This window comes from Pteropus alecto, unplaced genomic scaffold (genome assembly GCF_000325575.1).
Source record: "Pteropus alecto unplaced genomic scaffold, ASM32557v1 scaffold71, whole genome shotgun sequence".
NCBI classification, from domain to species: Eukaryota; Metazoa; Chordata; class Mammalia; order Chiroptera; family Pteropodidae; genus Pteropus; species Pteropus alecto.
In genome coordinates, this window is record NW_006433024.1 from 1053355 (window position 1) to 1078695 (window position 25341).

The 25341-nt window shown below is 43.1% G+C and overlaps 1 protein-coding gene across 7 annotated transcripts in view; it reads left to right on the forward strand.

Annotated features, from left to right (window-relative positions):
* NAV2 (neuron navigator 2) overlaps nt 1-25341 on the forward strand; it is a 369408-nt gene that overhangs the window by 106025 nt on the left and 238042 nt on the right. For all 7 annotated transcript variants that reach the window (XM_025044097.1, XM_025044092.1, XM_006907971.3 and 4 more), the window contains exons 2-3: nt 9488-9605; nt 18689-18741. In XM_025044097.1, coding sequence (XP_024899865.1) covers nt 9488-9605; nt 18689-18741 — 171 coding nt within the window. The remainder of the gene's footprint in view (nt 1-9487; nt 9606-18688; nt 18742-25341) is intronic.

The following is a 25341-nucleotide window of genomic DNA, read 5'->3' on the forward strand; positions in this document are numbered from 1 at the left end:
GATTGCTGCGATTTATGAGAAAACAGAAATGACCAAAGTAATGCATGCGTCAGGAGATGGCAAAGATGGGGATGGGAGGAGAGTTACTGCCATCCAGGTGGGCATTTGGTAGCACCGAGGGACACTCTGCAAAACCGGACTCTTCTGAGAAACCAGGAAACAGGACCAGTGTTCAAGCCCAGCCTCTGCTGTGCTGTGTGGTCTTGAGCACAAGGTTGGCCTCTCTGTGCTCCCCCTCGTCCTCCAATGTTTCACTCATATGAATGCTTGTTTCAAGGCAGTGGTTTACATTGAGAGAGGATGTATTAGACTCTGATGGAGAGAGGGAGAGTGGGACAAAGCCACTAGCAAATTCAGGCCCTTCTCCCCATCTCATGCAGTTAAAAAGTTATGTGGACATGCACCTGCACCTGTGGGGTGGGTACCACACTCCTTGCTAGATGCCAGGGATGCAGAAGTGCATGTGTTAACCAGCTTTGCCATTGATAACAAATGGTGCATTTTGATTTTCTTAAAATTGTGAATAATTGAATAATTTTTGTGGTATTAAAGTACTAGGTGAACACTATTGTTGTTGCAATATTATTTTGATAATTCATATCAGAACTAAACCAACTAATCACATACTGCTGAGTCATGGAAATGATATGTCGATGATATGACCAAAGTCTAGAGCAAGACCTCTTGAACTGAGGCCACACAGTAACATTCTCTTTACAACTTATCGACTGGAAACTACCTCTGATGCTGAATGACTGGTTAACTTTCGTCTCCATATTGTTGTATCTTTCAAGAGATATATTTTATCCTCTTTCTCCTGAAACCACACTATCCTAATGCTATCCGCTGCCTTCTAGATCCATCAGGCTGCCTGGCATATTGATCTGGATTTATAGCTCGAGTCGTTAAGGCACCAAATTTTGGTGCAGTTATTTTGTGGCACTTTTCTTGGATTCTTTACTTAGAGTGCTTTACCCACCTCCCACCCCCTACATTTCATTTGAAGGCTAATTGCAGTATAAACTTTATTATCCCCATTGGTTTAACACAGTGTAATTATCGGTTTTCTTATTATAACTATTAATCAGTTTCTTTGCTTCAATTGATCTATCATAATTTTCCCTCTTTGATTTCTGCCTGTGTGATATGGCATGATGTGGGGTTATAAGCAAACGAATGACTGACACTCCTTGAAATTTTGTCAGGAGTAATCAGTGAATCCAAACAAATTTACTCTTCAGCTGTCATCACCTTCCTTCCCCCTTTTATTTCATCAAGCCTTTGATAGACGCTTCTCTCCCTCATGCTTCTGAAGCACTGAGTGTCCTCTTAGAGGGGGCGGGGAGAAAGGTAAGCTCAGGGAGACAGAACGATCAGAGTTGGAAAGCAGAGGGAAAGATTCTTCAGATACTAATGTGAAATGATTCTGCAGCCTTTTCTAAAATCATTTCTCTAGAATGACTTGATGATTTGGAGCTCGGAGTGGGGATGGCACCTTTGTTCTTTCTTTATGTGTCATTCTTTGTCTTATCCATTTCTACTGGGAGTTCACAGATCAAGGATCAGTGGGCTCTAGGGTAAAAGCAACAGCAGCCCTCAAGGCTCCAGAACTTTGGGGAAGGAGTGGCTTTGGAGAAATTGATTCTGGATGCCCGAGGCTTAGACAGGAAGCCCTACATGCTTTAGCCCTTGCTTGAAATGTCGCACACATCTTGCTCCATCTTTGCTGAATTGCACCCAGGAGTCTTTTTGATGCCTAGGGATATTGTGAGTTTATTTTCCAAGAGTACCTCTTGGAATGGTATTTATTGCACGAACTACTAAAACAGCAAATGAAGGAGATGGGGCTGAATTATTATCAGTGCTTAGCCTGGCCTGTGAAAACTAGTTTTTAAAATAAATCTAAGGCTGAGCCTTGAGATCCAGACAGGCAAGTGTGTTTCAAGAAAGAGGGTGGGCAGTTTCCAATCAAGATGGCAAGGAAGATAAATGCTATGCTCACCTCCTCCCATGACCACATCAAAATTACAACCAAACTACAGAACAGCCATCGCTGTGAATCATGTGAAGTCTAGCTGAAAAGAAGTCCTATAACTAAGGATATACAGAAGAAGCCACATCAATACTAGGAGGGGCAGAGATGCAGAAGAGACTGGTCTTATACCCACATGTGACAGTTAAAAATCAGGGGTATATCTTGGCTGCAGAGGTCTCCACTGAGGAGTGAGGGGTCTGAACCCCACAACAGGCTGCCCAGCCCAGAGTTTTAGGGCTGGGGAGAGAAGTCCAATAACTTCTGGCTATGAAAACTGGCAGAGATTGTGGCTGAGTGAGTTGGAGGGCTGCTAGAGTACACCCCAGCATGGATGTACTTGCTGAGGGACTCACTCACTCTGAGATCCAGCTCTGGGGCAGCAACTCAAAAGGCACGAAGGACATACAGGAAGAAACTGAATTGTCTGGGTTCAGGGCAAGGGCTGGAGGGGGAGCTTTCTCCCAAACAAAAATGCTGGCAGAAGCCATTTTTCCTTTCTTCAGCCCTCCTCCCTCCCACCCAGCCTGCATGCATAGGTAGGTGCCATATCTGAGTCTTCATCAACCTGGCTAACACCATTTGCCCTGCCCTGGTGATTCTCTGAGACCATGCCCCACCCAACCTACCAACACACCCAAGCTACTTCCAGTGGGTTTTTCAACAATTGACCTGTATTGGCTCATGCTGCAGACTTTCCTAAAATCTCTCAAAGGTTTGCAAACCCCAAACAAGCAGCAACTTGCCTCAGTATGCCCCGTACCTCTTGCTAGGTAACCCCAAGCCTGGTGCTAGCAGCAGTAGGCCTTGGTTCACAGCTTAGCCTCTCTCAGGCACTTCTAAGCCCAGCACAAGTGGTAGCCACCTGCAGATTACTTTGTAGCTTGTACCAAGTGGCCTTAGGCAGGACACAGGCAGCGACTGACCTTGGTCTGCACCAGTGCAGACCCCCTCCCAAGACTCCCCAGAGCCAACACACCCAGTGGCTGGCTTCAGACCACACCAGAGCACCGCTCAACCACCTCCATAAACAACAGATCCAAAGGGCAGACTTGGCAGACACCAGAGCTCCGTTAAAGCAAATCCTGCTCCATGGGGTCAGCTCCTTCACAACAGCTCCTCTGCTGTAGTCACTGGCCAGCTCTCACAACCAGTCAGTCTGAGGGTCAGTCCCTCCCATTGATATGCCAACAGCCATCAAGGCTCAACTACAACAGGAGGGCACACACAACCCACACAAGGGACACACCTGGAGCATCCAGTTCACGTGACCAGGGAGACTGTGCCACTGGGTTAAGACTGGGTTAAGACACCTACATAAGGCCATTCTACCAAGATCGTGAGACATAGCACCTCTACCTAATACATAGAAACACACACAGGGAGGCAGCCAACATGAGGAAAGGAGACAGACATTTCCCAAATGAAAGAACAGAACAGAACTTCAAAGAAAGAACTAAACAATGAAGACAAGCAATCTACCAGATGCAGAGTTCAAAACACTGGCTATATGGATGCTCAATGATCTCAGCAAGAATTTTAACAAAGAGATAGAAAACAAAAATGGAGATAGAAGCCATAAAAAGAACCAGTCAGAAATGAAGACTACAATAACTGAAATGAAGAATACATTAAAGGGAATCAACAGTAGATTAGATAAAGCAGAAGACCGAATCAGTGATTTGGAAGATAAGATAACAGAAAATAGGACAGCAGAAAGAATGAAGAATCTTTAAAAACGAGGGTAGTTTAAGGGGCCTCTGGAACAACATCAAGTATACCAACATTCGTATCATACGGGTACCAGAAGAAGAGAAAGAGCAAGGAATTGAAAATGTATTTGGAGAAATAATGATGGAAAACTTTTCTAACCTGGTGAAGGAAATAGGCGTACAAGCCCAGGAAGCACAGAGAATCCCAAACAAGATGAACCCAAACAGGCCCATAATAAGACATATTATAATTAAAATATCAATGCTTAAAGACAAAGAATCTTAGCTAGAGAATAGCAGTTAGTTACCTATAAGGGACCTCCCATAAGACTGTCAGCTGATTTCTCAATAGAAATTTTGCTGGTCAGAAGGGATTGGCATAAAATATTTAAATCAATGAAAAGCAAGGATCTACAACCAAGATTACCCAGCAAAGCTCTCATTTAAAATCAAAGGAGAATAAAGAGTTTCTTAGACAAGAAAAAGCTACCAAACCAGGATTACAAAAAGTGTTAAATGGACTTCAAGAAGAAGAATAGATAAAAATATAAATAATGAAATGGTAATAACTGCATGTCTGTCATTTACTTTAAATGTAAATGGATTAAATGTTCCAATCAAAAGATGTAGGGTGGCTGAGTGAATAAAAAAACAAGACCCTTACATATGCTACCTATGAGGGACTTCAGATTGAAAGACACACCTGACTGAAAGTAAAGGGATGGAAAAAGATATTTAATGAAAATAGAAATGGAAAAGAAAAAAGAAAAAAAAATGGGGGTAGCAATACTTATACCAGACAAAATAGACTTCAAGACAAAGGCTACATAACAAGAGACAAAGAAGGACCCAGTAATTCTACTTCTGGGTATTTATCTGAAGAAACCCAAAACACGAATTTGAAAAGTCATACTCATCCCTATGTTCATTGAAGCATTCTTTACAATAATCAAGATATGAAAGCAACCTAAGTGTCTATCAAGAGATGAATGGCTAAAGAATACACACACACACACACACACACACACACACACACACACACACATATATATTATAATACATATATATAAAATAATCAAGATATGAAAGCAACCTAAGTGTCTATCAAGAGATGAATGGCTAAAGAATACACACACACACACACACACACACACACACACACACACACACACACGTATATAATGGAATACATATATATAATGGAACATTAATCAGCCATAAAAAAAGAATGAAATCTTACCATCTGCAGCAACATGGATGGACCTAAAGGGTAATATGCTAACTGAAGTAATTTGAACAGAGAAAGACAAATATCATATTTCATTTATATGTAGAATCTAAATAACAATATAAACAAACAAACAAAACAGAAACAAACTCATAGATACAAGAGAACATTTGATGGTTGCCAGATGGGAGAGAAATGGGCGTGGGTGAAAAAGGGGAAAGGATTAAGAAGTACTAATTGGTAGTTACAAAATAGTCATAGGGATATAAAGTAGCATAGGTTATATAGTCAATAATACTTTAATAACTATGGTGTCAGCTGGGTACTAGATTTATTGGGTTGATTACTTCATAAGTTATGTAAATGTCTAATCATTATGTTGTCTACCTGAAATTAATATGTCAACTGTAATTGAAAAATAAAAAATTATATAATAAAATGAAATAAATCTAGGGGTTTTCTTGTGACTCACTTCTTCAAAAAGTTGAGAGCTGGGAACAAAGGAGGGGAGGGGAAACTCCAGATAATTAATGATTCTTGTTGGATGGGATCTGATTAATGATCTTGAGCTATGGAGTGATTTATTTTCTCTGTTCTTTCCTCTTTTCAATCGATAAAGAGATTTGAGATCCCGGTTTGAGGATCAGCTGAGAGCTCACATTATTTAAGTCTCAAATGCAATTCATCCCAAGGATTCGCTCATTTTTTATTCTGTTCATTTCAACCCAGCAACCACTTCCCAACCTCCTGTCTTGCGCCCCCTCCAGATGAGGCCCTACTGGGCAGCAAAGATGGGTGAGATATGTTGTCTGTCAAAATCTGGTGGTGAGGGTGAGAAAGTGATCCCAGCAAAAAGTTCTCTATAATCTCTGCATCGTATGGATGCAATCAGGAAATCAACAGTGACTTCTTGGAGGAATTGGCATTGGAATTGAGCCTTGCAGGGTGGCCCCAGATGGAGGAACTCGGGGGGATAGGGTGAGATGCATTCAGAGACTGAGAAATATGAGGTATGCCAGGTTTTTCTGAGGGTCACCATAATTATTACCACTCAGCACTTGCTGTGTACAGGTTTATTATCTTATTCAGTCCCTATAACACAAAGTGGCACTTTTCGCCAATGAAGGGAATGAGTGGCGGCACCAGCACCACCTGCCACTTAGCCATATCCTTGTTTATGACCCCTTCTTACCTCAGCTGATGGTCTTGAGGCCGATGGCCATAAGCTTTGAAATGTTTTCACATCCCTCAGACATAACTGATGGGATCCCTCCAGGTCTTAAAAGAGCATTGTAGGTGTACCTTCTCCTACAAGGAAGTAAAGGGAAGCCTCACTCTATGTACTAGCCTGGCTGGTTTCTGACCTGCCTTGCCTTTAGTTTTTGACTCCAGATGGGGGGATGCTCCATACTCTTAAAATTGTGCCATGCGAAAGAGAAGGGGAGCAAGTCCCTGAGTCATTTTTTGTCCTGGAGGTTCAGGGTAGAGGCCATGGCTGGTTTTGTTAGGGCCCATCTTATAATGCTGGTGGTAAAATTTCTAATTATTACTTTTATTTACTGAACACTTAGCATGTGTTCATTTCATCTTCTAAGAGCCCGAAGATGCAGGCATTATTATCCCCATCTTGTAAATGAGGACACCCTGGCCAGAGGCACAGAGGTAAAAGCGGCAACATGGCAGCTGAGATTTAAAGCAAATCTGGAACTCCAAAGCCCTTCCCTTTACCACTCTCCTGCCTCTGCTTCCTGGGCTCCATTGTGGGTGAAGCCAGGGGCTTCCATATGGTACCTCATTGAGTCTTCACAGTCACTGTCTGTAGTAGGCTATATTGTGCCCATTTCACAGCTGAATAAACTGAAACTCAGAAAAGTTGAGTGACTTGCCCAGGGGCATTCAGACAGCCAGAGACAGAGCTAGGTTTTTGTTTTGTTTGTTTGTTTGTTTGTTTGTTTGCTTTCCTTCCCCCCAATTCATTCAGTGAGAACATAACTGAGTAGAGGGAAGGGCCTAGAGTCAGGATAGTGTCAGAGAGGGGGTGAATGATTTGAGAAACATTTATGTTTATATTCAGAGAAGCAGTGCTATAGGGTCTAAGGGACTCTACAGTTAGTCACTAGGTTTTTGTTTTGTTTGTTTGTTCGTTTGTTTGTTTGTTTGCTTTCCCCCCAATTCATTCAGTGAGAACATAACTGAGTAGAGGGAAGGGCCTAGAGTCAGGATAGTGTCAGAGAGGGGGTGAATGATTTGAGAAACATTTATGTTTATATTCAGAGAAGCAGTGCTATAGGGTCTAAGGGACTCTACAGTTAGTCAGCACGGATTCAAATCCTGGCTCTGCCACTTTCTTTACCTCTCTACACTTCAGTTTCTCCTCCGAAAAATACATACAATACTAGTATCTACTCCATAGAATTAGGATTAAATGAGTTAATATGTATAAAGTGTATATATTAGTGCCCAGCATGTAGTAGGCACAGTGTGTGTTAGTTACCGCTTATTGAGTGAGTCCGCATGAGGCACTTTTTTTCACTTGTGTTGTATCACTAGGTCCTTATAATAGCTGACAAGTGGATGGTATTGATCCCATTTTACAGATAAGAAAACTTAGTCTCGGAGAAGTTAAATAGCTCAACTGAGGTCATGTGTCTGTTCATCCGCAGGTGCATATTGAGAACTAATGTGCCTTATGCTAAGGCAGGTACTTAGACACACTACGGAACAAAATAGACCTAAATCCCTACCCTGTGGAGCCTGTGGAACTTAGACTTGAACACAGGCAGGTCTGCCTCTTTGCCTTTTAATGCTTTTCTCTCTTCCTCTCACCCTCTTAATTTCGTTTAATGATCATTGACCTTTTCAGATTGGCCGTTGTAATGACCAAGATGGCGTTCCATTTCCTTGCTTTCCCAGTGCTTACAGAATGATTTTGTTGCACTAGATTTTTTTTTTTTTTAATCTCTGACAACTTAGGAGTTCCAGGAAGGAGAGTAACATGGATTTAAGGATGGGGCACCATGGTCCGAGGTGTGAAATAGAACCACATTGTGGTGTGCAGTGTGCTTGTGGATCTCTTCAGTGGAAGACTGAGCTTCGAGGGTGGGGGGTGAGATGGACAGAGGTTGTCTGTCCTCAGATCTTGACCAAGTAAAATGTGCAGCTCTTCCCCTTTGGGGGATGATGCCCTCACAGTCCCGGGTGGGGTAGTCAAAGGTGCTGCCTCTCTAGTAGGCCTCTGCTTTATGAGTTTGGGCCCTGGTCCACGGTCCTTATTCTGGGACTTTGAGCGACGAGGCCCCATTACTCTGGGCATGGCATTCAAAAGAACAGGACAGAGGGCAGAAGTTGGGGTGAGGGCAGGGCTTCCACTGCTCTGTGAGTCACACAAGGTCTCGGAGCAGGCAGGCTGGTGATCACTGTCATCACCTTGGTGGAGACACGTATAGATTGGTATGCGATGTGTTGGTACTAATATATGACCCAGCTGAGGTAAGGTGGTTGTCTTATTGGGTCTCTTTGTGCCAGTCTGCAGAGAAAAAGTGCTGGTAAACAGGGTCTGCGTATCCCTCCACCAATTCACAAACCTGTGCATGGAACTTAGCACTCAAAATTGGTGAGGAGGGAAAAAATTGGTGAGGAGGATTTTAGTTTTGTTTGTTTTGGCTTAGGTCGGTTAGCGGGGAAAGTTTTCAATGTGTGTTTCCTTATGCTTGTTGGCCTGTTTGGAAGAAAATACTCCTTTGTGCTGATGATTCTGTAACCAAGAGGAGGAGCAGGTCTATATATGTTCCCCAAGGGACTCTGCTCTCCTGATCTCACGGATGACCCAGCCTCTGCCCTTCAGGTGGAGTGTACACTAGTGCTGTGTTTAAATATGTTGGAATTTGCTAGGTTTTGTTCACAGAATCCTGACAGTGAAAACGATGCTTGGCTTTTAAATTAAACTGATTAAATTTGAGATCATTGTGAGGCCATCAATAACTCCACTCATACAGGAGTAATTGAGGGGCTTTATGTTTTCGTACTTGGCTTCTTTACAAGGGACCCTGGCTCCTGAGAACTTGGTTAACTCAATAGCCTTCCTTACCCTGAAATGGCCCATTAAAAGATGCCTATTGGGTGGTAACCTCCCCATACGTTTTCTCAATAAAGAAAAAAGATGGGGAGGGGTGGGGTTGTGGGGGTTGGTGGGGGAGACCTCTCTTGCATTTAGAGCCGCAGCCTCTCAAAGCCATCTGGCACAGACTGTTTAGTTCCGTGTCCCCTGTCCCATTCAGGCCTCTTCATGTTTTGAAGCTTTCTTTAGCTTTTCCCTGAGCCTTGACGGCAGATCTCTCAATAGGGGAAAGCTCAGCTATGGTTGCTGAATGCCCATCGGTACAATGCACTGAATGTTAATGGCACTGGCTGGCCCCAGGCAGTGGGACGGTGGCCGCCGTGCCAGCCCAAGCAGCTGCCTCAGACCGAGATGGGGTCCGATGAGCTTCCTAAAGTTGCCTCTTTGCTTTTTTGCAGATCTACACGGACTGGGCCAATCATTATCTAGCCAAATCAGGCCATAAACGTCTCATCAAGGATCTCCAGCAAGATGTGACAGACGGCGTCCTCCTGGCCCAGATTATCCAGGTTGTGGGTAAGAGCATATTTTACATTGGGGGTCGGGTTACAGTGGAGACCCAGAAGTGTTCAAGTTGGGCAAGGGGAATGGAACACTGGCATCTTTAAGAAAAACGCGGTATTTCTGTCACATGTGTTGAGAATTTGACTGTTTTGCGCTCAGGGAGTGGGGGTACCAGCTCGTTTTTCCCTGATAAGATCACCCACACAGCAATCTCATCTTAATCCTCTGAGAAGGAAGACTGGCCAAGACAGGAGGGGAATGCTGGTGTTGGGGGGAGGGGCTCTCTGCCCCCTTCTTACTTCCTACTATTTTTGTGATTCTCTCATTCCTGCCCCCTCTCTGTTGGTACTTTTTTTTAAAAATGGATTACTCTGGAAATAATTCAAAAAAGAAAAAGAAAAAGAAGAAAAAAAACAACATGGAGTTGGTTTAGCCCTGCCAACTCTAATCGGGTCTGAGAAATCAAAGGATCAGACTCTGGAGAGGGGTGGTTCTGGTTTTAGCACTAGGAGAAGGGAACTGGAACGGTGGCACTTTTAATGCCCTGGCCGTGTGCTAGTAGCAGAGGGTTCACCAGGGAAGGCACGTGGGCGGAGGCTGGGCACAGCTTTGCCTTAGTCCTTAAGGGAAGCGCCCCAGTGGTCCTGCTTGAGAGCTCAGAGCAGACTGAGCAGGCAGGGGGTCAATTAGACAGCATTAGGCCAATTGTTGTCGCTAGCAGCAGCTGACTCATGCCAGGAGATGCCAAGAAAGAAGGCGCAGAGAAGGGACAGAAGCCTCAGCGCCTCAGGCGTGTGTTGTGGAAAAGTCAGTGCGTGAGAAGTAGCCTTGTATAGTTGTAGCTCTGCTCACATCTGTGGGGACTGTACCTGAAAACACAGACAGGCAGGTTAGCCTTAGCCAAAATGTATGGACTGCCGCTGTCACTCAAGGAGAAAAAGCTTCCTGCTGTCTTGAGATTGATTTCTTAAGACCAGGTTTCATTGGTCCTCCCTCGCTTTCTCTCCTTTCTTTTTTTTTTCCCCCTGAATTAGTTTTCTTTTGCTTTATAAGAAATTGCCACAAACTTAGCAGCTTAAACAATATATATTATCTCACAGTTTCTGTGCCTCAGGAGCGCAGGCACAACTTAGCTGGCGCCTCTGCAAGGCTGCAGTCAAGGTGTCAGCCAGAGTTGAGTTCTCATCTGGAGGTTTGACTGGGCAGGGGTCAAGTTCACTCAGTGTTGGCAGAATTTGTTTTCTTGCAGTTATAGGAGGTGAGTTCTGATTTCTTACTGACTGTTGGCTGGAGGCCACTCTCAACTCCTAGAAGCCCCTCTCAGCTTCTTGCCATGTGTTTCTCCCAGCATGGCTTTGATTGACTTCTTTAGTGTTAGCAAGAGATAATGTAACAAAACATCGTGGGAATGGTATCCCATCACCTTTGCCATATTCTGTCAGTTAGAAGTGAGTCCTAGGTCCTGCAACACTCAACAGGAGAAGATTGTACAAGAGCTTGAACTTAAGTGGGGGTCACCTTGAAGTCTGTCTGCCATATTCTGCTTTTCCATCCTTTTCTTCCCACTCTTTATCATCACTTCCACCAAGCTCTTTTAAATATTTCTCTCATTTAATTTCTTCAGCATCCCTGTGAAGTAATTGGTATTCTCCCCATTTTACAGATGCGGAAAGTGAGGCTCAGTGAGTCTCATTAGCCTAATATCACATGACTAGTGTGCAAGGGGAGTCTAACCTGGGCGAGTCTGCTTTGAAAACTTCTATTCTTTGCTTTGCTGCCTTATACCCTCTCTCAGTCCAGAGACACTGAACGTAGTACAAGGCTCTCCTTCCCTTTACTTCAGTTCAGTAACCGGTTGTGGAGCATGGACTGGACTGTGTGCCAGCACTGTGCTCCTGGCTGGGAATAGAGGCCAACGTGCAAGACGTGTAACCCTGGAAGGAGAAGCATCTTCTTGGCAAGATCCTCCTGAAAGAGGCCACTCGTCCCTGAGCCGTATTTGGATCTCTGTCTCAGCAGGGTCATCATGTACCTGGGCCTGCTGTAACTGAGTCTTGGGGCTGTACAGAATGTCTCACGGAGAGTTTTTCACTTTCAGCACAGGAAGCAAGAGAGAAAATGGGAGAGGATAGTACCAGAGGCCTTGCTCTCATCCCATCTCCATCCCTCCCAACTGTGGGACCTCCAAAGAGTCACTTAACCTCTGCTGCCTCTGTTTTTCCATCTTTAAAGTAGGTACAGCTGTGCCTGCTTTGTCTACTCTTGTGGCAGTCTCATGAAATGCAAGGCAGGTATCAAATATGAAATACGTTTGGAAACTGTGAAGTATTTCTGGATGGCACTTGGTAGACACTGCGTAGAAAGATATGTGTAGAAGGATGACGAGGCCCTAGTATTGGTGTCAGAGTGACATGATAGATTAATTATGTCTGTCATGGGCCCAGAAGAGGTGAATGGCAGCACGTATGTCATCAAATTTACTAAAGAGCGTGGTTTTTATTGTCGCTCAGGAGGACACTTCACTGAATCTATTCAGATGACATGAATCTCCCTAGACAGGGACCCCTCTGGGCCTGGAGCCATGAGAGTACGACTCCAGAAGCTCAAGTTAGTTAGTAGCAGTGGCTTGGGCTGCACCTCACTCAGGCCTCCAAGTTGTTTTCCCTCAGCTCTGTAGGAGAGGCTCGCTGTGGCCCGGGACTCCCAAGTAAGGCCAATGTCAGCACATGGATCTCCACTCCTGACTGTGCTGGCCTCACAGGCTCTGTTCTGGGTGTGGGGAGCAGAGACCCGGGAGATGGGTAGCTGAGAAGGCAGCTGGATGTAGGAGTCTCCTATGCGACTTCTTACCTAGATTGTCAGCCTGTTGAGAGCGTTTAATCTTGGAATATCTCATGAACACAGATTTCTTGATGGAGGAGGAGGAGCAGCATTTTCTGATCCAGATGCTGAACTATTGAACAATTGTACTCTTTACTTTTGAAGTCCTCCTACACATGTGCCCATGAAAATAAAATGTAAAAAGATATATTTGTATGTATATATGTACTTAATATATACATATTATGTGTATCTATCTATCTATCTTTCTATCTACCTGCCCGCCTACCTATCTAGCTAAAATTTTCCCTGGAGTCCTGGTGACTCGTTCATTTTGTGCTGGACAAAATTCTGGTGGTTGCAGTTGGTCTTCGGCTGGTGACCTCTTAACCATTCTTGAAAAGTCAGTTTCTCTCTGATACCTTTCCTAACTCCCCCAGGCAGCTGAAGGGACCCTTCTCTGTCTTTCCCCTGGCTGCTGTCTTTGGACTTGGATCTGAGTTATCCTCCTTTCAGAGCTTACAACACTTAGCAAGGATTAGGGACGAGAATTTTATTCACTATAGCCCCTGATTCTACACGTCTGAGTCGAATTGTTTCCAACAGGAGGCCTGGAGGTTCCTGCTTCTCAGTGTTTAATATTCTTCTGAGCCTTCTTCTAAACTGTATGTCATACCTTTCTCCTTTCTAGAATTCTCCTGCAACTCTTAGCTCTAAGTTTTGGAAAGAACTTTTAAATGCCCCAACCTGATGCATGAATTGTTTCTCTGAAAAGCAGTCAACAGACTGTTAAATACTTACTGTGATGGGCAACTTACTACCTCTTCAAGCACCTAGATCTAAAGATGGAGAGTTGGAATCCTTCAAAAGCTCTTCTTTCCTTAGGTCCCAATCTGTTCCTCTTGGTAGTTTCTCCCTACAAGTATTTGTTCTGCCCTCTAGGGCTACAAAGAAAAATTTAATCAGAAATAATGAGAGCATCAAAATAATTGAGGATGGTAGTGGATTATAACCATAGAATAAAATAGGAATCTGTAAGTCTATATGGATAGATAGATAAATAGATACATCAGTAGAGAAGAGCTGGCTCAACTGTACAGGAGAATGCGGGCTGATAGATGTAAAGGGAGTCGTGGCCATGATGGTAAAGATTAGTTAAGGCGAGACTCATCAATGGGTACTAAAATCCAGAGAAGAAAGTTTGATGAGGAGCCGGCTATTTGCATGGTCTCTCCACTGATTACTTATTAGTTCCAAGGGGAGACATAGTAACCACATAGTGCGGAATCCAGACATCATGACCAAGTGATCGAAATTACATCACTGGCGAGGGACAGATGGATGTCATGTGCTTCCTGATGTGATACCCTGAGAACGCGAGAGAGCACAACATCACTTATGTCAAATTCCAGTCAGGGGTGGAAAACCTGAAACTAATCGTGAGGAATCTCAGACAAACTCCAATTGTGGAACATTCTGTTAGGAAACAAAAACAAAAACAAAAATACTGGCCTGTATTGTTCAAAAATGTCAGTGCCATGAAAGACAAAGGCTGAGAAATCATTCAAGACTAAAGAGACATGACAACTAAATGCACTATGTGATCCTCGACTGGATTCTTTACCAGGGAATAAAATGCTCTAAAAGAGATTTTTGTGTCATTCGACAGAATTAGAATATTGAAATTATATCAATGCTAAATTTTCTCAATTTTCTAATTCTACCATTAGACAATATCCTTATTCTTTGGAAGTACATATTAAATATAAGGGGCAAAGGATATGATTGATCTATGTGGCCAACACTAAAATGATTCAGGAAAATAAGTGTCCCTATGCAGAGAAAGGGGGAGGAGGGAGAACATGAGAGTAGGTGAAGAAACGTAGGAATTCTCTGTACTATTTCTGTAGTTTTCCTGTAAGTTCGAAGTTATTTCAAAATAAAAAGTTAAAAAAAAACACATCTAAACGAAGACGCATCCAACTTTGCAAGCCGAGAGATTGTCTCTTTTAAGGGTCAACTTATTTCTAGGCCTGGGAAGAGTATTATGATGATAAAAGATACGTGGCACTGAGACCTAACCCATGATGGAGAAGGGCGGTGGTGAAGGGTGGAAATCGGGGAATTTATCTATAAGCCCAAACCTCAAACTTGGAGTTAGTTAGGTGGAGTTCGCTGTGTGAAGCGGTTATTCCTGGTGGAGGAAGTAGTGTGCAAAAAGGCTGGAGCAGAGAGAGCCAGAGGGTCAACAGGGCAAAATAAGGCAGGCCACCAGACACAGGACAGTGAATTCTGGGCTTTGGCCTAAGAACAAATGCCCGTGGTTGAAGAGTTCATTTTCAGCTTGAGGAGTGACATGAACAGATGTGTGACTTGAAGAAAAACCATAAACGCTTTTTATAGACACCGCTCCTACCTGCATCTTCATCTATTCCAGATACTTCTGGGAATGGGCTTCCTAGATAGTGTTCTTATTTGGGGTCTGTACTTTTCCACTGTTGCCTTCCGCCTGTTTGGAAGAAATGGACCTTTTGCTGCTGCCTTTTTATGCCCTTTAGTGATTGAGGGTTGAGTCTCTCTGTGTTCGACCTCTTATTAGTGTGATTATCTTTTTGGGTTGTGAGTTGCCCGAAGTCTGCAGTCGCATGCCAGCGCATTACAATGCCATCGCCGTGAGTTATTAGGAAGGTTTATATGGCCAGGATAAATAGCATGAATCAAGAGAGAGACAGACAACGCTTACATTGCTGCCACTCAGGGAGGATGCCAGAGGGGTTGGAGTGAGGGAAAGAAAAGGAGTGAGAGAAAGGGAAGAAAAAGGAAAGAAAGAAAGAAGGAAACAGGATGAACAAAAGAGGATTGGACAAAAGAAGGAAGTCAAGACAGAGGAAGAGAGGAAGAGATTGCCCATTAGAGGTGAAGAGAGATGAAAGAAGCTTATTTTCTACCACCACTCGGGCTGCCTCTGAGCACAACCAGGAAATTCAAACATGCAAGACTGTACATTCTTCCCCGTGAAGGCCTACTATCACTGCATGCAGGGCTGCCAGCTGCCCTATGCGCGTACATAGATGCCAAGTATAGATGCACGGGCTGGGAAATGCTCTGAACTTATCAGAGGAGGTTTTTGGAAAAGTAATGAGCTCGATGCCACTCTTCTTATTTAAAAAGTGCACTGATGCTTTCTAATTACTAACTTGTCACCTGTGTGCAGACAAGTTACTGCATTAATGGACTAAGAATGTCTTGAACACGCTGGAATGATAAATTACCATTGACACTTAGGCATGCCAGCTGTAATCACCATTGAGGACTTTGGGGACAAATGCTTTTGCATCTGGTTATTTGCTTTGGGGCTGTAGCCAAAGACCCCCTACCCTGAGTTAATAAATTCGGCTCTGAAGACCAAGCTCTCCTTTTCAACAGAATCAGAACTGCTATTATTGCTCTAAGTATTTGTGACAACCATAGACATTCTTGAGAATTTAAGTAAAGGAGAAATATTCAAATTACATGAAATTAGAAACTAGGAGGTCCAAGACTTGTTTTGGATTTTTATTAAGCATTTATTTTGAGTTTGGGATTAGTCATTTGTTTTCTCTCTTCCCATGTATTTTATAGCAGGGTCATAAATAAGCTCCACTCCATTGGTTTATTTTGAATGTTGTAAATGGCAACATTAGGCTTATAGGAACCATGATATTTGAATTCAAGGAGCACCTGGCTGTGGTTTAGGTGACACTCCATGAAAAAGAATTAAAGGAGTAATTAGACCAAGCTCTTTGGTTTCACTTATCCAGATGTTATATAAAGAATCTTTAAAATGATGTCTTAGGATCACAGTTATCCATCCTTCACTTTACGGGTATCTCAGACTCCAATGACTTATGACTTTGGTCATCATAAGTATCCAGTTGGAAGATACCTTGAGTGGCCTTGACTCTCAAAAGTCACATATTTATTCTCCAGTGTTGTATATCAAAATCCAAGGTCAGAACGCGGGCCTGCCGTAATTTCCCGTGTCTGAAGGAGTGCCATTTGTCAAGGGTCTTTTTTTTTTCTTCTTCATTTTCAGTATGTACATCTCTATTCACAACTTAAAGGACAAAAAAGGCAGAAATACTTTTGATTCTTTGAAATGTTCAGAATACTCATTCCTTAGTTCCACTCAGCAGATATTTATTGAGTGGTTACTGTGTATCAGGCATTGTCCTAAGCAGCTGTAGGATAAAAGAAGTCCTTTTTTCTCATGGAGTTTACATACTAGTGTTATATTCTGGCTAATCGTGTTTTCTGGTGAGCTGAAGAACAAATATTCATTCATAGGACATCTTCTACTTGCTTTTTAAAGGCTTGTGGTACCTTTTTTGGGAGAAAGGAAAGCAGTTGGTGGAAGAGACTCCCTAAAATGCGTATCTCATTGTTCTTAAGGGTTGAGAAAACACAATTAGATCTCTGAAGGTTGAGGTCTCCCTAGGTTGGTCATCAGCCCACCTTACCTTTTTTTTTTTTTCAAACTTACTTTTGGCAAATTCTAAAGAAGGTGTAGATTAGGTCGTATCTATACTGTCCAGACAGTCTTATGGTAATTCAGTTTTTAAACAGTTTCCTGTCACTAGCTTACTTTCTTATTTTTCACTTCCCCCTCAAGGTAGAAACTCTAGAGAAAAAAATAAGCCCCATTGATGTAATGGTGAGCTATAGTTAGGTTCAGGTGTTCTAAAACCCTAGAGGCTTGGGACACTTTAATTCTGTTATCTTCTTCAGACAGTTTTTAATGTCTTTTCTGTTTATGGAAGTTTTAGGCATCATATTTATTAAAACCTGAAATGATATATATTTTTTGGAATTGAATTTTGCAAGCAGTTATTGAGCCCTAAGGATAGACATGTGTGAAAAACAAAATCTGCGTGTCTGTCAGGCTCACACAGCATAGCTGGGGCAGCCAAAGAAAGGAGTTATGCACTAGATGTTCAAGAACAACATAGAGGAAGATACAGGGTTCAGAGAGAACAAAGTGGCCCGAGTGTGCCTTATTCTTCTGGGACAGGGCCATGGGGTGAAAGGACATGGGATTGGGGAGGAAGCTTATAAAGACTTCACAGAGTAGGCAAATCCTTAGTTCTTTACTATGAAGTCCTAGCTGAGTTTCTGGCCTTAACTCAGATGGAGACATCAAAAAGGAAATTTTTATTTTATTTGTTTTACGTAGATAAGATTTTATGTATATTAATAGGTCAATGATAGCTACCATTTATAGAACACTTACTGTATGCTAGGCGCTAGGCTAAGCATCATATATCTGTTTCTTATAGCGTCTGTGAAATAAGTAGTATTAACTTCATCTTATAGATGAGGAAACTGTGGTCCAGAGAGGTTGAGTGACATGGCTAAGATCACACAGTAAAGAAGCTGTAGAGCCGAGATTCAAACTGGGTTTCTTTGCCTCCAAAGCCAGTGTCTTCACCTCTACACGTACTACCATTTTTGTGCAGCTGCAGTTGCAAACTCAACTGCACTAGAGATATCTTGGAGCTGCATCTTTTAGGGGTTCTTCCATACTTCACCATGGGAGGCTGGGCCTTTCTTCCCTCTTACTGCTATTTGATTTCCAGCTAATTCAGTGCATCCTCTTTCTTTCACTTCTCTAAATAGGTAGATGCTATTATACTGTTATGACTTCAAGAGTTTCCCAGATCTAATTTGAACTTACTGTGTGGCCTTGGATGAGCCATTTTTAAGTCTCATTCTCTGATTTTCTCTGATTGCCACCACTTGGGAATACGATTATTAGTAATCCTATTAGTATAAAGCAGTATCAGTATTTCTGGTTCAAGATGGGGTGAGATGTCATCATTAGTAGCTTTTGTCCCCTGGAGCTGAGTTATAGCTGGACTGATCCACTCTGAACCATCTCGTCTTTTGTGGGGAGGTTGTTGCACTTCCTTGTCTTAGAGCCTAAAGCACAATCACAGCTCAGCCTATTTTGCAGTCTCCAACAGTTCCACGATGCCCCATCCCTCCAAGACTGTTGTCAATGCAGTTGTCTCTGCTTTAGCTGATGACGACCTTGCCCCAGCTGTCCCTGGAGGACGGCAGCTTGATGAGTAAGTCCTGAAGCCTGCAAGATGCGTCTCTGTATTTCACATGCCAGTGCTGATTGGACAAACCCCAGTCTGGGCCTTAGGACTTGGTTGGCTTCAAGGGTCCTGAATATCACGACTCAAGTATCTCTGGTGGTGATTTGTTTTTCTGACTTGTGTTTCCTTTTTCAGCAAATGAAAAGATTGAAGACATCAATGGCTGTCCGAAGAACAGATCGCAAATGGTAAGCAGTACATGGGTAGAGTGTTTATGTTATGTTATCCCTGCCTTTAAATGATATTGACCGTCTTGAAAACATTCACACCAACAGCTTTACTCTAGGGATTATATTAATAAACTAACAGCCATTTCCAAGTAGCTGTGGTCTGCTCTTCTGACATTTGTTGGCATTTACTGAAAAATGGTGTGATTTTTATATAGATGATGAGACAGCGAAAAGGAAATATGGTCCTTGCTCTTAGAAACAAATTCTACAGAACTGGTGCAAACACACACTTGTTTAGAACTTGGACTATTATGACTTGTTCTGCTTCCTCAAAGACCCACAACAATTTCTGTTTGTGTATGGAGCTGAGGCACAGATGAGGTGATGGTATTTAATTACTCAGAAATTGGAGCATGTGGTCAGATTGCTTTTAAAGGTTAGAATGATGTGAAATCAGAACCATGACAATAAATTTGAAATGTATTATTATATCCAGACCATTTTCAATGTAACCTTAGTAAGTGATATTCTTTCTTCTGCGATGCACTTAAGCTCTGATTTTAAGCTTTAAAAAAAAAAATCTTAAAATCTGTTCTTGTTGAATATTCTGCACATAACCTTGAATTAGAATTCATGATCACTGTTGAGTTTAGAAACATTAAATTCCAATGCTCTGAGAGCTCAGCTTTTCCCTTCAAAACGCTTTTAAACATGAATATTTACACAAGTAATATATATTATCAAAGTCTGTTAAGATGATGCTAATATCTGTTTAAAATACGAAGGTGACACCTAAAGGACAGCTTTTTTTTTTCTGGACATTCATTTGCTTTCAGAAATCTAAAAAAAGTCATAATTTGTTTTTTAACCTCACTCCACTTCATTTGAATATCACAATTTGATCGTCTCATTCTAGAGTACATCAAAGTGATTGGCATTCCTTGGGGTTACTGTTTAATTTTCTGAATTGCTTGTTACCCCAATGAGTTGGACAGATTGCCTTTTCAGTCACCTTTTTTCATGCACAAATAGAGAAGAGGGAGTGTGTGTGGTGGTGGGGAGTCATTTTTCGGTATACATTCTGAAACAAGTTTCTCTTTTTTATTGTTCCACTGGAGACTGTTTCTTTTTGTTTGATCCAGAGAGCAACCGTTCCTTGCATAGGAAAGTCCCCATGCAGACCTCTCATGGCTGCTTTGACTTTTAGAAAAGCTTGGCTGCTATTTTTACTAGAGCTACTGCAGCTGTCTAGTGTATTAATAATTGAGAAAATTTGGAAGATAGAAGACTTAATTTTAGTGCAAGCATTTTACACATGCAGTCACATCTTCACATGAAAGAGATGCAGTGGTTCTCCTTGGGATAGATAACAGTGCGTTTGTCCCAGCCCATTATATGTGTATGCAGAACTGACATTTGAAGGTAGTAAACCTTTTATTCTGTTTGGTACATTTGTATTTTCTGCACCTTCCATTGCAGGTATTGTTTGTTGTTTAAGTCCACTTTCAAGCTTATAAAATAGGTTGTCACCTCAGGTTCTTCTGTGCAAATTTAGTTCTATATGTAAATATGCTATTTATAAATACTACCGTAGCACCAGTGCAATTTTGTGGTTTCTCCATAACTCTTTCAGCTATGGAAGTACTGTTTTGTTTTCTTTTTCATGGACTGGGTTTTTTTAGAACACAGGAATATAAAATCCTATAATTGTCTGTGATAATTAGTTCCAGCCTAGGGGCGGGGAAGCAGACATGGTCTGGTGGTAAATGGAGCAGAGAATAGTTCAGCATACGGGATGTGAGTCCAGGAAAATGTAAGTACCTCCGCTACAGTCATTCCACTCTGTAGGAAATGAGAAAGATGATGATAAGGACAACAGAGCCATTGTCCTTTCTTCTATATTACAAACAGATAATTCATAAGACAGAACTTGCCTAAGGGTGTACGGGAAGTTCTTATAGACAAGCATGGGTGTTGTTCTGGTTGATAGGACACCTGTGTGTGCGCGTGTGAGCATATAGTTAAAGCATTTCTACTCATGGGAAGCATAATTTGAGAATATGGCATAGCAGATGAGCCACTATTTCTAGATTCCTCGAAGGTTAACTTCCCAATTAGACCTTATTTAGGGTGGCTAACGATAAAGATTTGTTGTTGTTTGCTAAATATTGTCTGTTTGGAGACGAGAGGGGAAGGTATATGGAGAAACATCACATTGGCAAAAGGAAGATGACACAGTGAGTTGAGAACTTGGGCAGTGTACCCGTTGGAAGGGTATCTATGACTCCTTGAAAATAATCAGCAAGAGTTCATGTGTTTACTCACTAAGAAAACACAGCATCTTCAGGGGCATTTAATAATACAGGCAGAGAAAAGCAATTTCTTTTCAAAGCAGGAGGAATGGATACCTTTCCAGTTTTTAAGAGGTGAATTACTTTCATCAGCTAATCAGTGGTTAGAAGTGAAGAGGTGAAAAGGGTACCTCTTCCTCCTACCCACTCACCATCTTCCTCCTGACCCACTTGGCTGCCCCTGAGCTCCATTTCCCAGTCTAACTCCTACACTCTGGGCTCTACTTCAAGTCCTCCTCTCTTCTCAGAGGATGGGGAAGTGAAAGCAGAAACCTGTGGCACATGGACTTGAGAATTTCAGAGTCATTGGTGTACAAACATGATAAACGTGGCATTGCATATATTTAGCCAGTCAATCGACAAATGTTCACAGAGTGCCAACTAATGCCAGGCTCTGGGCTAGGCCAGGTGAATACCCAAGCGAACAAGATGTGATTCCTGCACTCAAGAAACTCAGTGATGAATGGGTGGGAGACTGGAGAACAATTAGAACAATAGAACAGTGTACCTGTTCCCACAGACATCCATGCATGGCACAGCAAGGGGCCATTCCACTCTAGGCAAGGGGAGCTTTTTTAAAAAAGGAGGAGCTCTTAAATAACTTTCTAAAAGTTATTTAGATATAACTTTTAAGGGGTAAGTCTTGAAAGGTAAGAGGGTTCACCCCAGGGGAGTGATAGGTGAAAGAGGATTTCCATTTCCGGAGAGTCTGTTTACCTGAGGATGTCACAGAACCTGCAGAAGAAAGATTTGCAACATTTTGTTTATCAATCCTCCCTAAGTGCTATAATCTGTATCTGGTGAGATGCTTCTGGCTTCTGAGCAATGCCAACCATTTTCCCTGTTGTGTCCGAGGTGAGGGCTGAGGCATGGAAGAGCCCAGAATATGACAGACCCCATAGGCATGGTGGTCTTTTCAGACCCTGGTCAAGTTTTCTGCATTTATCATCACTCTCCAGATTGCCACAGCCCACGGAGCAAACCCCATTGGACCCAGGAGCAAAGTCTCCTAAAGGAAAGTAACCATGGTCATTAACTCCTGTGGATGGGCATTGAACCATGGGATCTGGAAAATGAGAGTGCTACCTGGTGGGAGCAGGTGGTTAAAATTTTTAATATCAGCATTAACATGTATCCGCATAGTGCTTTCAGTTTACAAGTAATTTTACACTCATGAGCACATTGGATCTTCCCGGTTTGCTGTGGGCCAAAGCACTCTCTACTTTGGGGTAAGGAGATCGGACTGCCCGGGTAGCGGATGGCTGGCCCCAGGGAGAGGCAGATCTAGGACCATCAGCATCTGTAACACCCAGCACTTACCTCTTGGCCCTCATAAAATGAGACCGTGTCTGTGACAGAAATGCAGAAGCACAGGAGTGAGTTCCCTTTCCCTAGCAAATCTGCTCTCAGCTTATGTTTGAGTCCTTTGCCCTGTTTCAGCCTGACCTAGATAAGTTGGGGGCCGGATCCTTGGAGATGGAGCTTGAGAAACAACACTCCCCTCTCTTGCCCCTTCTCCCTCACCAAATCGGTCCATTTGGCCCTTAACTATGTTTGTGTATATGCGTCAGAGCTGGTTAAATGTTGTCTGGTTAGCATTGCCATGGCAACCTAGGGGCATCTTTTTGGCTTTTGAGTGGTATGTTCAGCTGAGTTATGTGTCGATTTGGAAGGAGAAACTCTCCTTGGAGCTCAGCCAGTGGGCGCCTTGCTGGAACCCACTGAGCTCCAAGATGTTGGCTCACTTTGGAGCCTAGGGACGGCCACTGCAGGGGGTTGGTTTTCTTTTTTAATCATTATTATTTTAAGCAACTTGGCTTTCTGTTGTTGATTAGGAAAGGTGCAAAGTAAGCAAGGCTGGCTGGCCCTTTTCAACGGAAAGCCCCAGGCCTGTTTCCCCTCTGGCTGGCTGATCTCAGGCCTGGGGTCATCTGGGGCCTCCCAGCGCTGCCCACCTGCCTCTTCCTGGGTTCTCACGGAGTCCTGCCTTCTTCTCTTAGTGCATCTAGACTGAGGGCCAGCCTAGGCTTGTGAACCAGACAGGCCAAGTTCGAGTTCCTTCTCTGCTATTCTGTGGCCTTGAGCTAATTATTTAACCTTTGAAGCCTCTATTTACTGGCTTATAAAGAGGAACTGATAATAATACATAACTCATAAAGTTTTTGTGGGGACTAATGAGGCAATGAAAGTGATGATATATAATAATTATAATGATAAAAACATAACTAAAGCCTATAGGGCCTTGTGCCAGGTGCCCTTCTAAGTGCTTGCACTTAGTTCATCCTCCCCACAGCTCTGTGAGGTAGGTGACTTTATTATTCCCATTCTGCCGGCATATGAGCATTGGTAAGGTGAAGACTGCCATCAATGCATGGCAGTTTCTGTGGTGACGATGGTTAGTTTTAGTAGTCATTCATGCGTTTAGAGACATGGAATCTTTTGGAAATCTGAGAGAAGTTGCCAGCCCTCTCCTCCCCAGAGGGCACGTACCTTAGAATTTTGCATACAGCCTAAACAGATTATGGATTCCAGAGGCTGTACCATGTGCCTGCCCCCTGGGGCTCCATAGACCCCAAGTTCAGTGCTCCTGCTGCTTAGAGCACAGCTCTCTCTCACACTGTTCTTTCAGGGGTTCCTGACAGCACCGGATTTTGCAAGACAATACGAGTTTGCACTTAGACATAGAGAAGAACAGGGTTGTGGTTTTTAAACTTCTATCCCATGAACAGACTCCCCTTTTCCCCACAAATAAAAGCATATGTGAAAGTGAAAAAGCTGAATTGCTGCTATAAGCAGGAGTAAGTGGCCCAGGGTAGGGCCATCTTAGCCTCTCTCCCTTTCCATTACCCCTTCCCCTCCCTCCCTCCTGTCGCAGCTGCCCTTTCAGAAGGCCAGCACCGGGAAAGACACAGTGCGACGAAACCTGCAAAGAACATGGAAGCACAAGCCCTCAGACATGGACATCAGGTCTCAGCTCTGTTCCTGGATCCAGCCCTCCTTTGTCTGGTCCTGAGCCTCCTCTGAAAAGACAGTCAGACTAGCTCTTCTTTTTTCACCTCTGACCTCCGAATGCTGCAAAGCATCACAGCTAAGAGCGTTGGCTTGAAGGCCTACTGCTCGTGACCTGGCACATGTTCCCTAGGCTCTCTGGGAACCAGTTTTTATAACAGGAATGGTAATAGCGCCTGCCTCATGGGCTTGTTTTAAGATAACCTATATGAAGTGCTTGCACAGTGCTGGGCACAGAGGAAGCACCCAATAGATGTTAGCTCATAATACGATAATGATTTTTCAAGGTACCTAAGTATTTTTTAAGAAGTAGACATTTTAAGAAAGGCTTGTCCCACATTTGGATGGGGGGCTTATTAGACGGTGTGGCCCTGGATAATCCACTTGGCCTCTCAGCACTTTCTCTTCCTCTCCCCCAGCCACGCCCCCACCCGCCCTGCGGTTGTGAGAAATGACAGCACCTCACAGGGCTATGGTTAGGTGTCAGTGAGAGAACTTAAATTTACTGAATACTCATGATGCACAGAACATGTATTACGAGCTTTACCTAATTATTACAGTTATTCCTCAAAACAATCGTATGTGGTAGATGCAATTATTATCTATATTTTTCACATGGAGACTAAGGCTTTAAAAGGTTGTATTTTTGCCCCAGATTACTCACCCAAGAGGCAGAGTTAGAGCTCTAACCCAACTCTGTCTAGTTTAAGAGCCTATGATATTCACTTGTGTGACAGAGAAAGAATGAAATAAGAATAATCTTCACCTTGCAAATCCCTGTTGTCTTTATTTTTCAATTGTGGATACAGCAGAATCAGCTAGGTTTAGCTGGAAGTTTGCAGGAAGGAGGTAGATTTAATATTTCTGGAAAGGGCCTGAGTTGACTTGTGATGGGAACTGAAGAAGAAGGAGCAGGTGGCCCCTAGCAAAAGGCAACCTCTTGAGATGGTCTTGAAGAGCCCTGGCGCCAGGTACTTTGACTGTTCTCCACAGAGCTTCCTGGGCCAATGGAAGGCCATCTGCAACAGAATCAGGTTTCTAGGCCCAGTGACCTTGAGCCCTCCTAACAGCTGCCAGAAAGCTGGCCACATGCCAGGGGAGTGTCTGAGATCCTTGGGCAGCTGAGTTGCCTCTGCTCTGGACCCCTGGGCCTATTTTTACACAGCCCAAAGGGCACACATATGTTACAGAACCAAGAAGGAATGAAAAGAAGTCAGCAGGCCACTTAGACTTTAAAGCAAAGTGTCCAGGGCCAAGA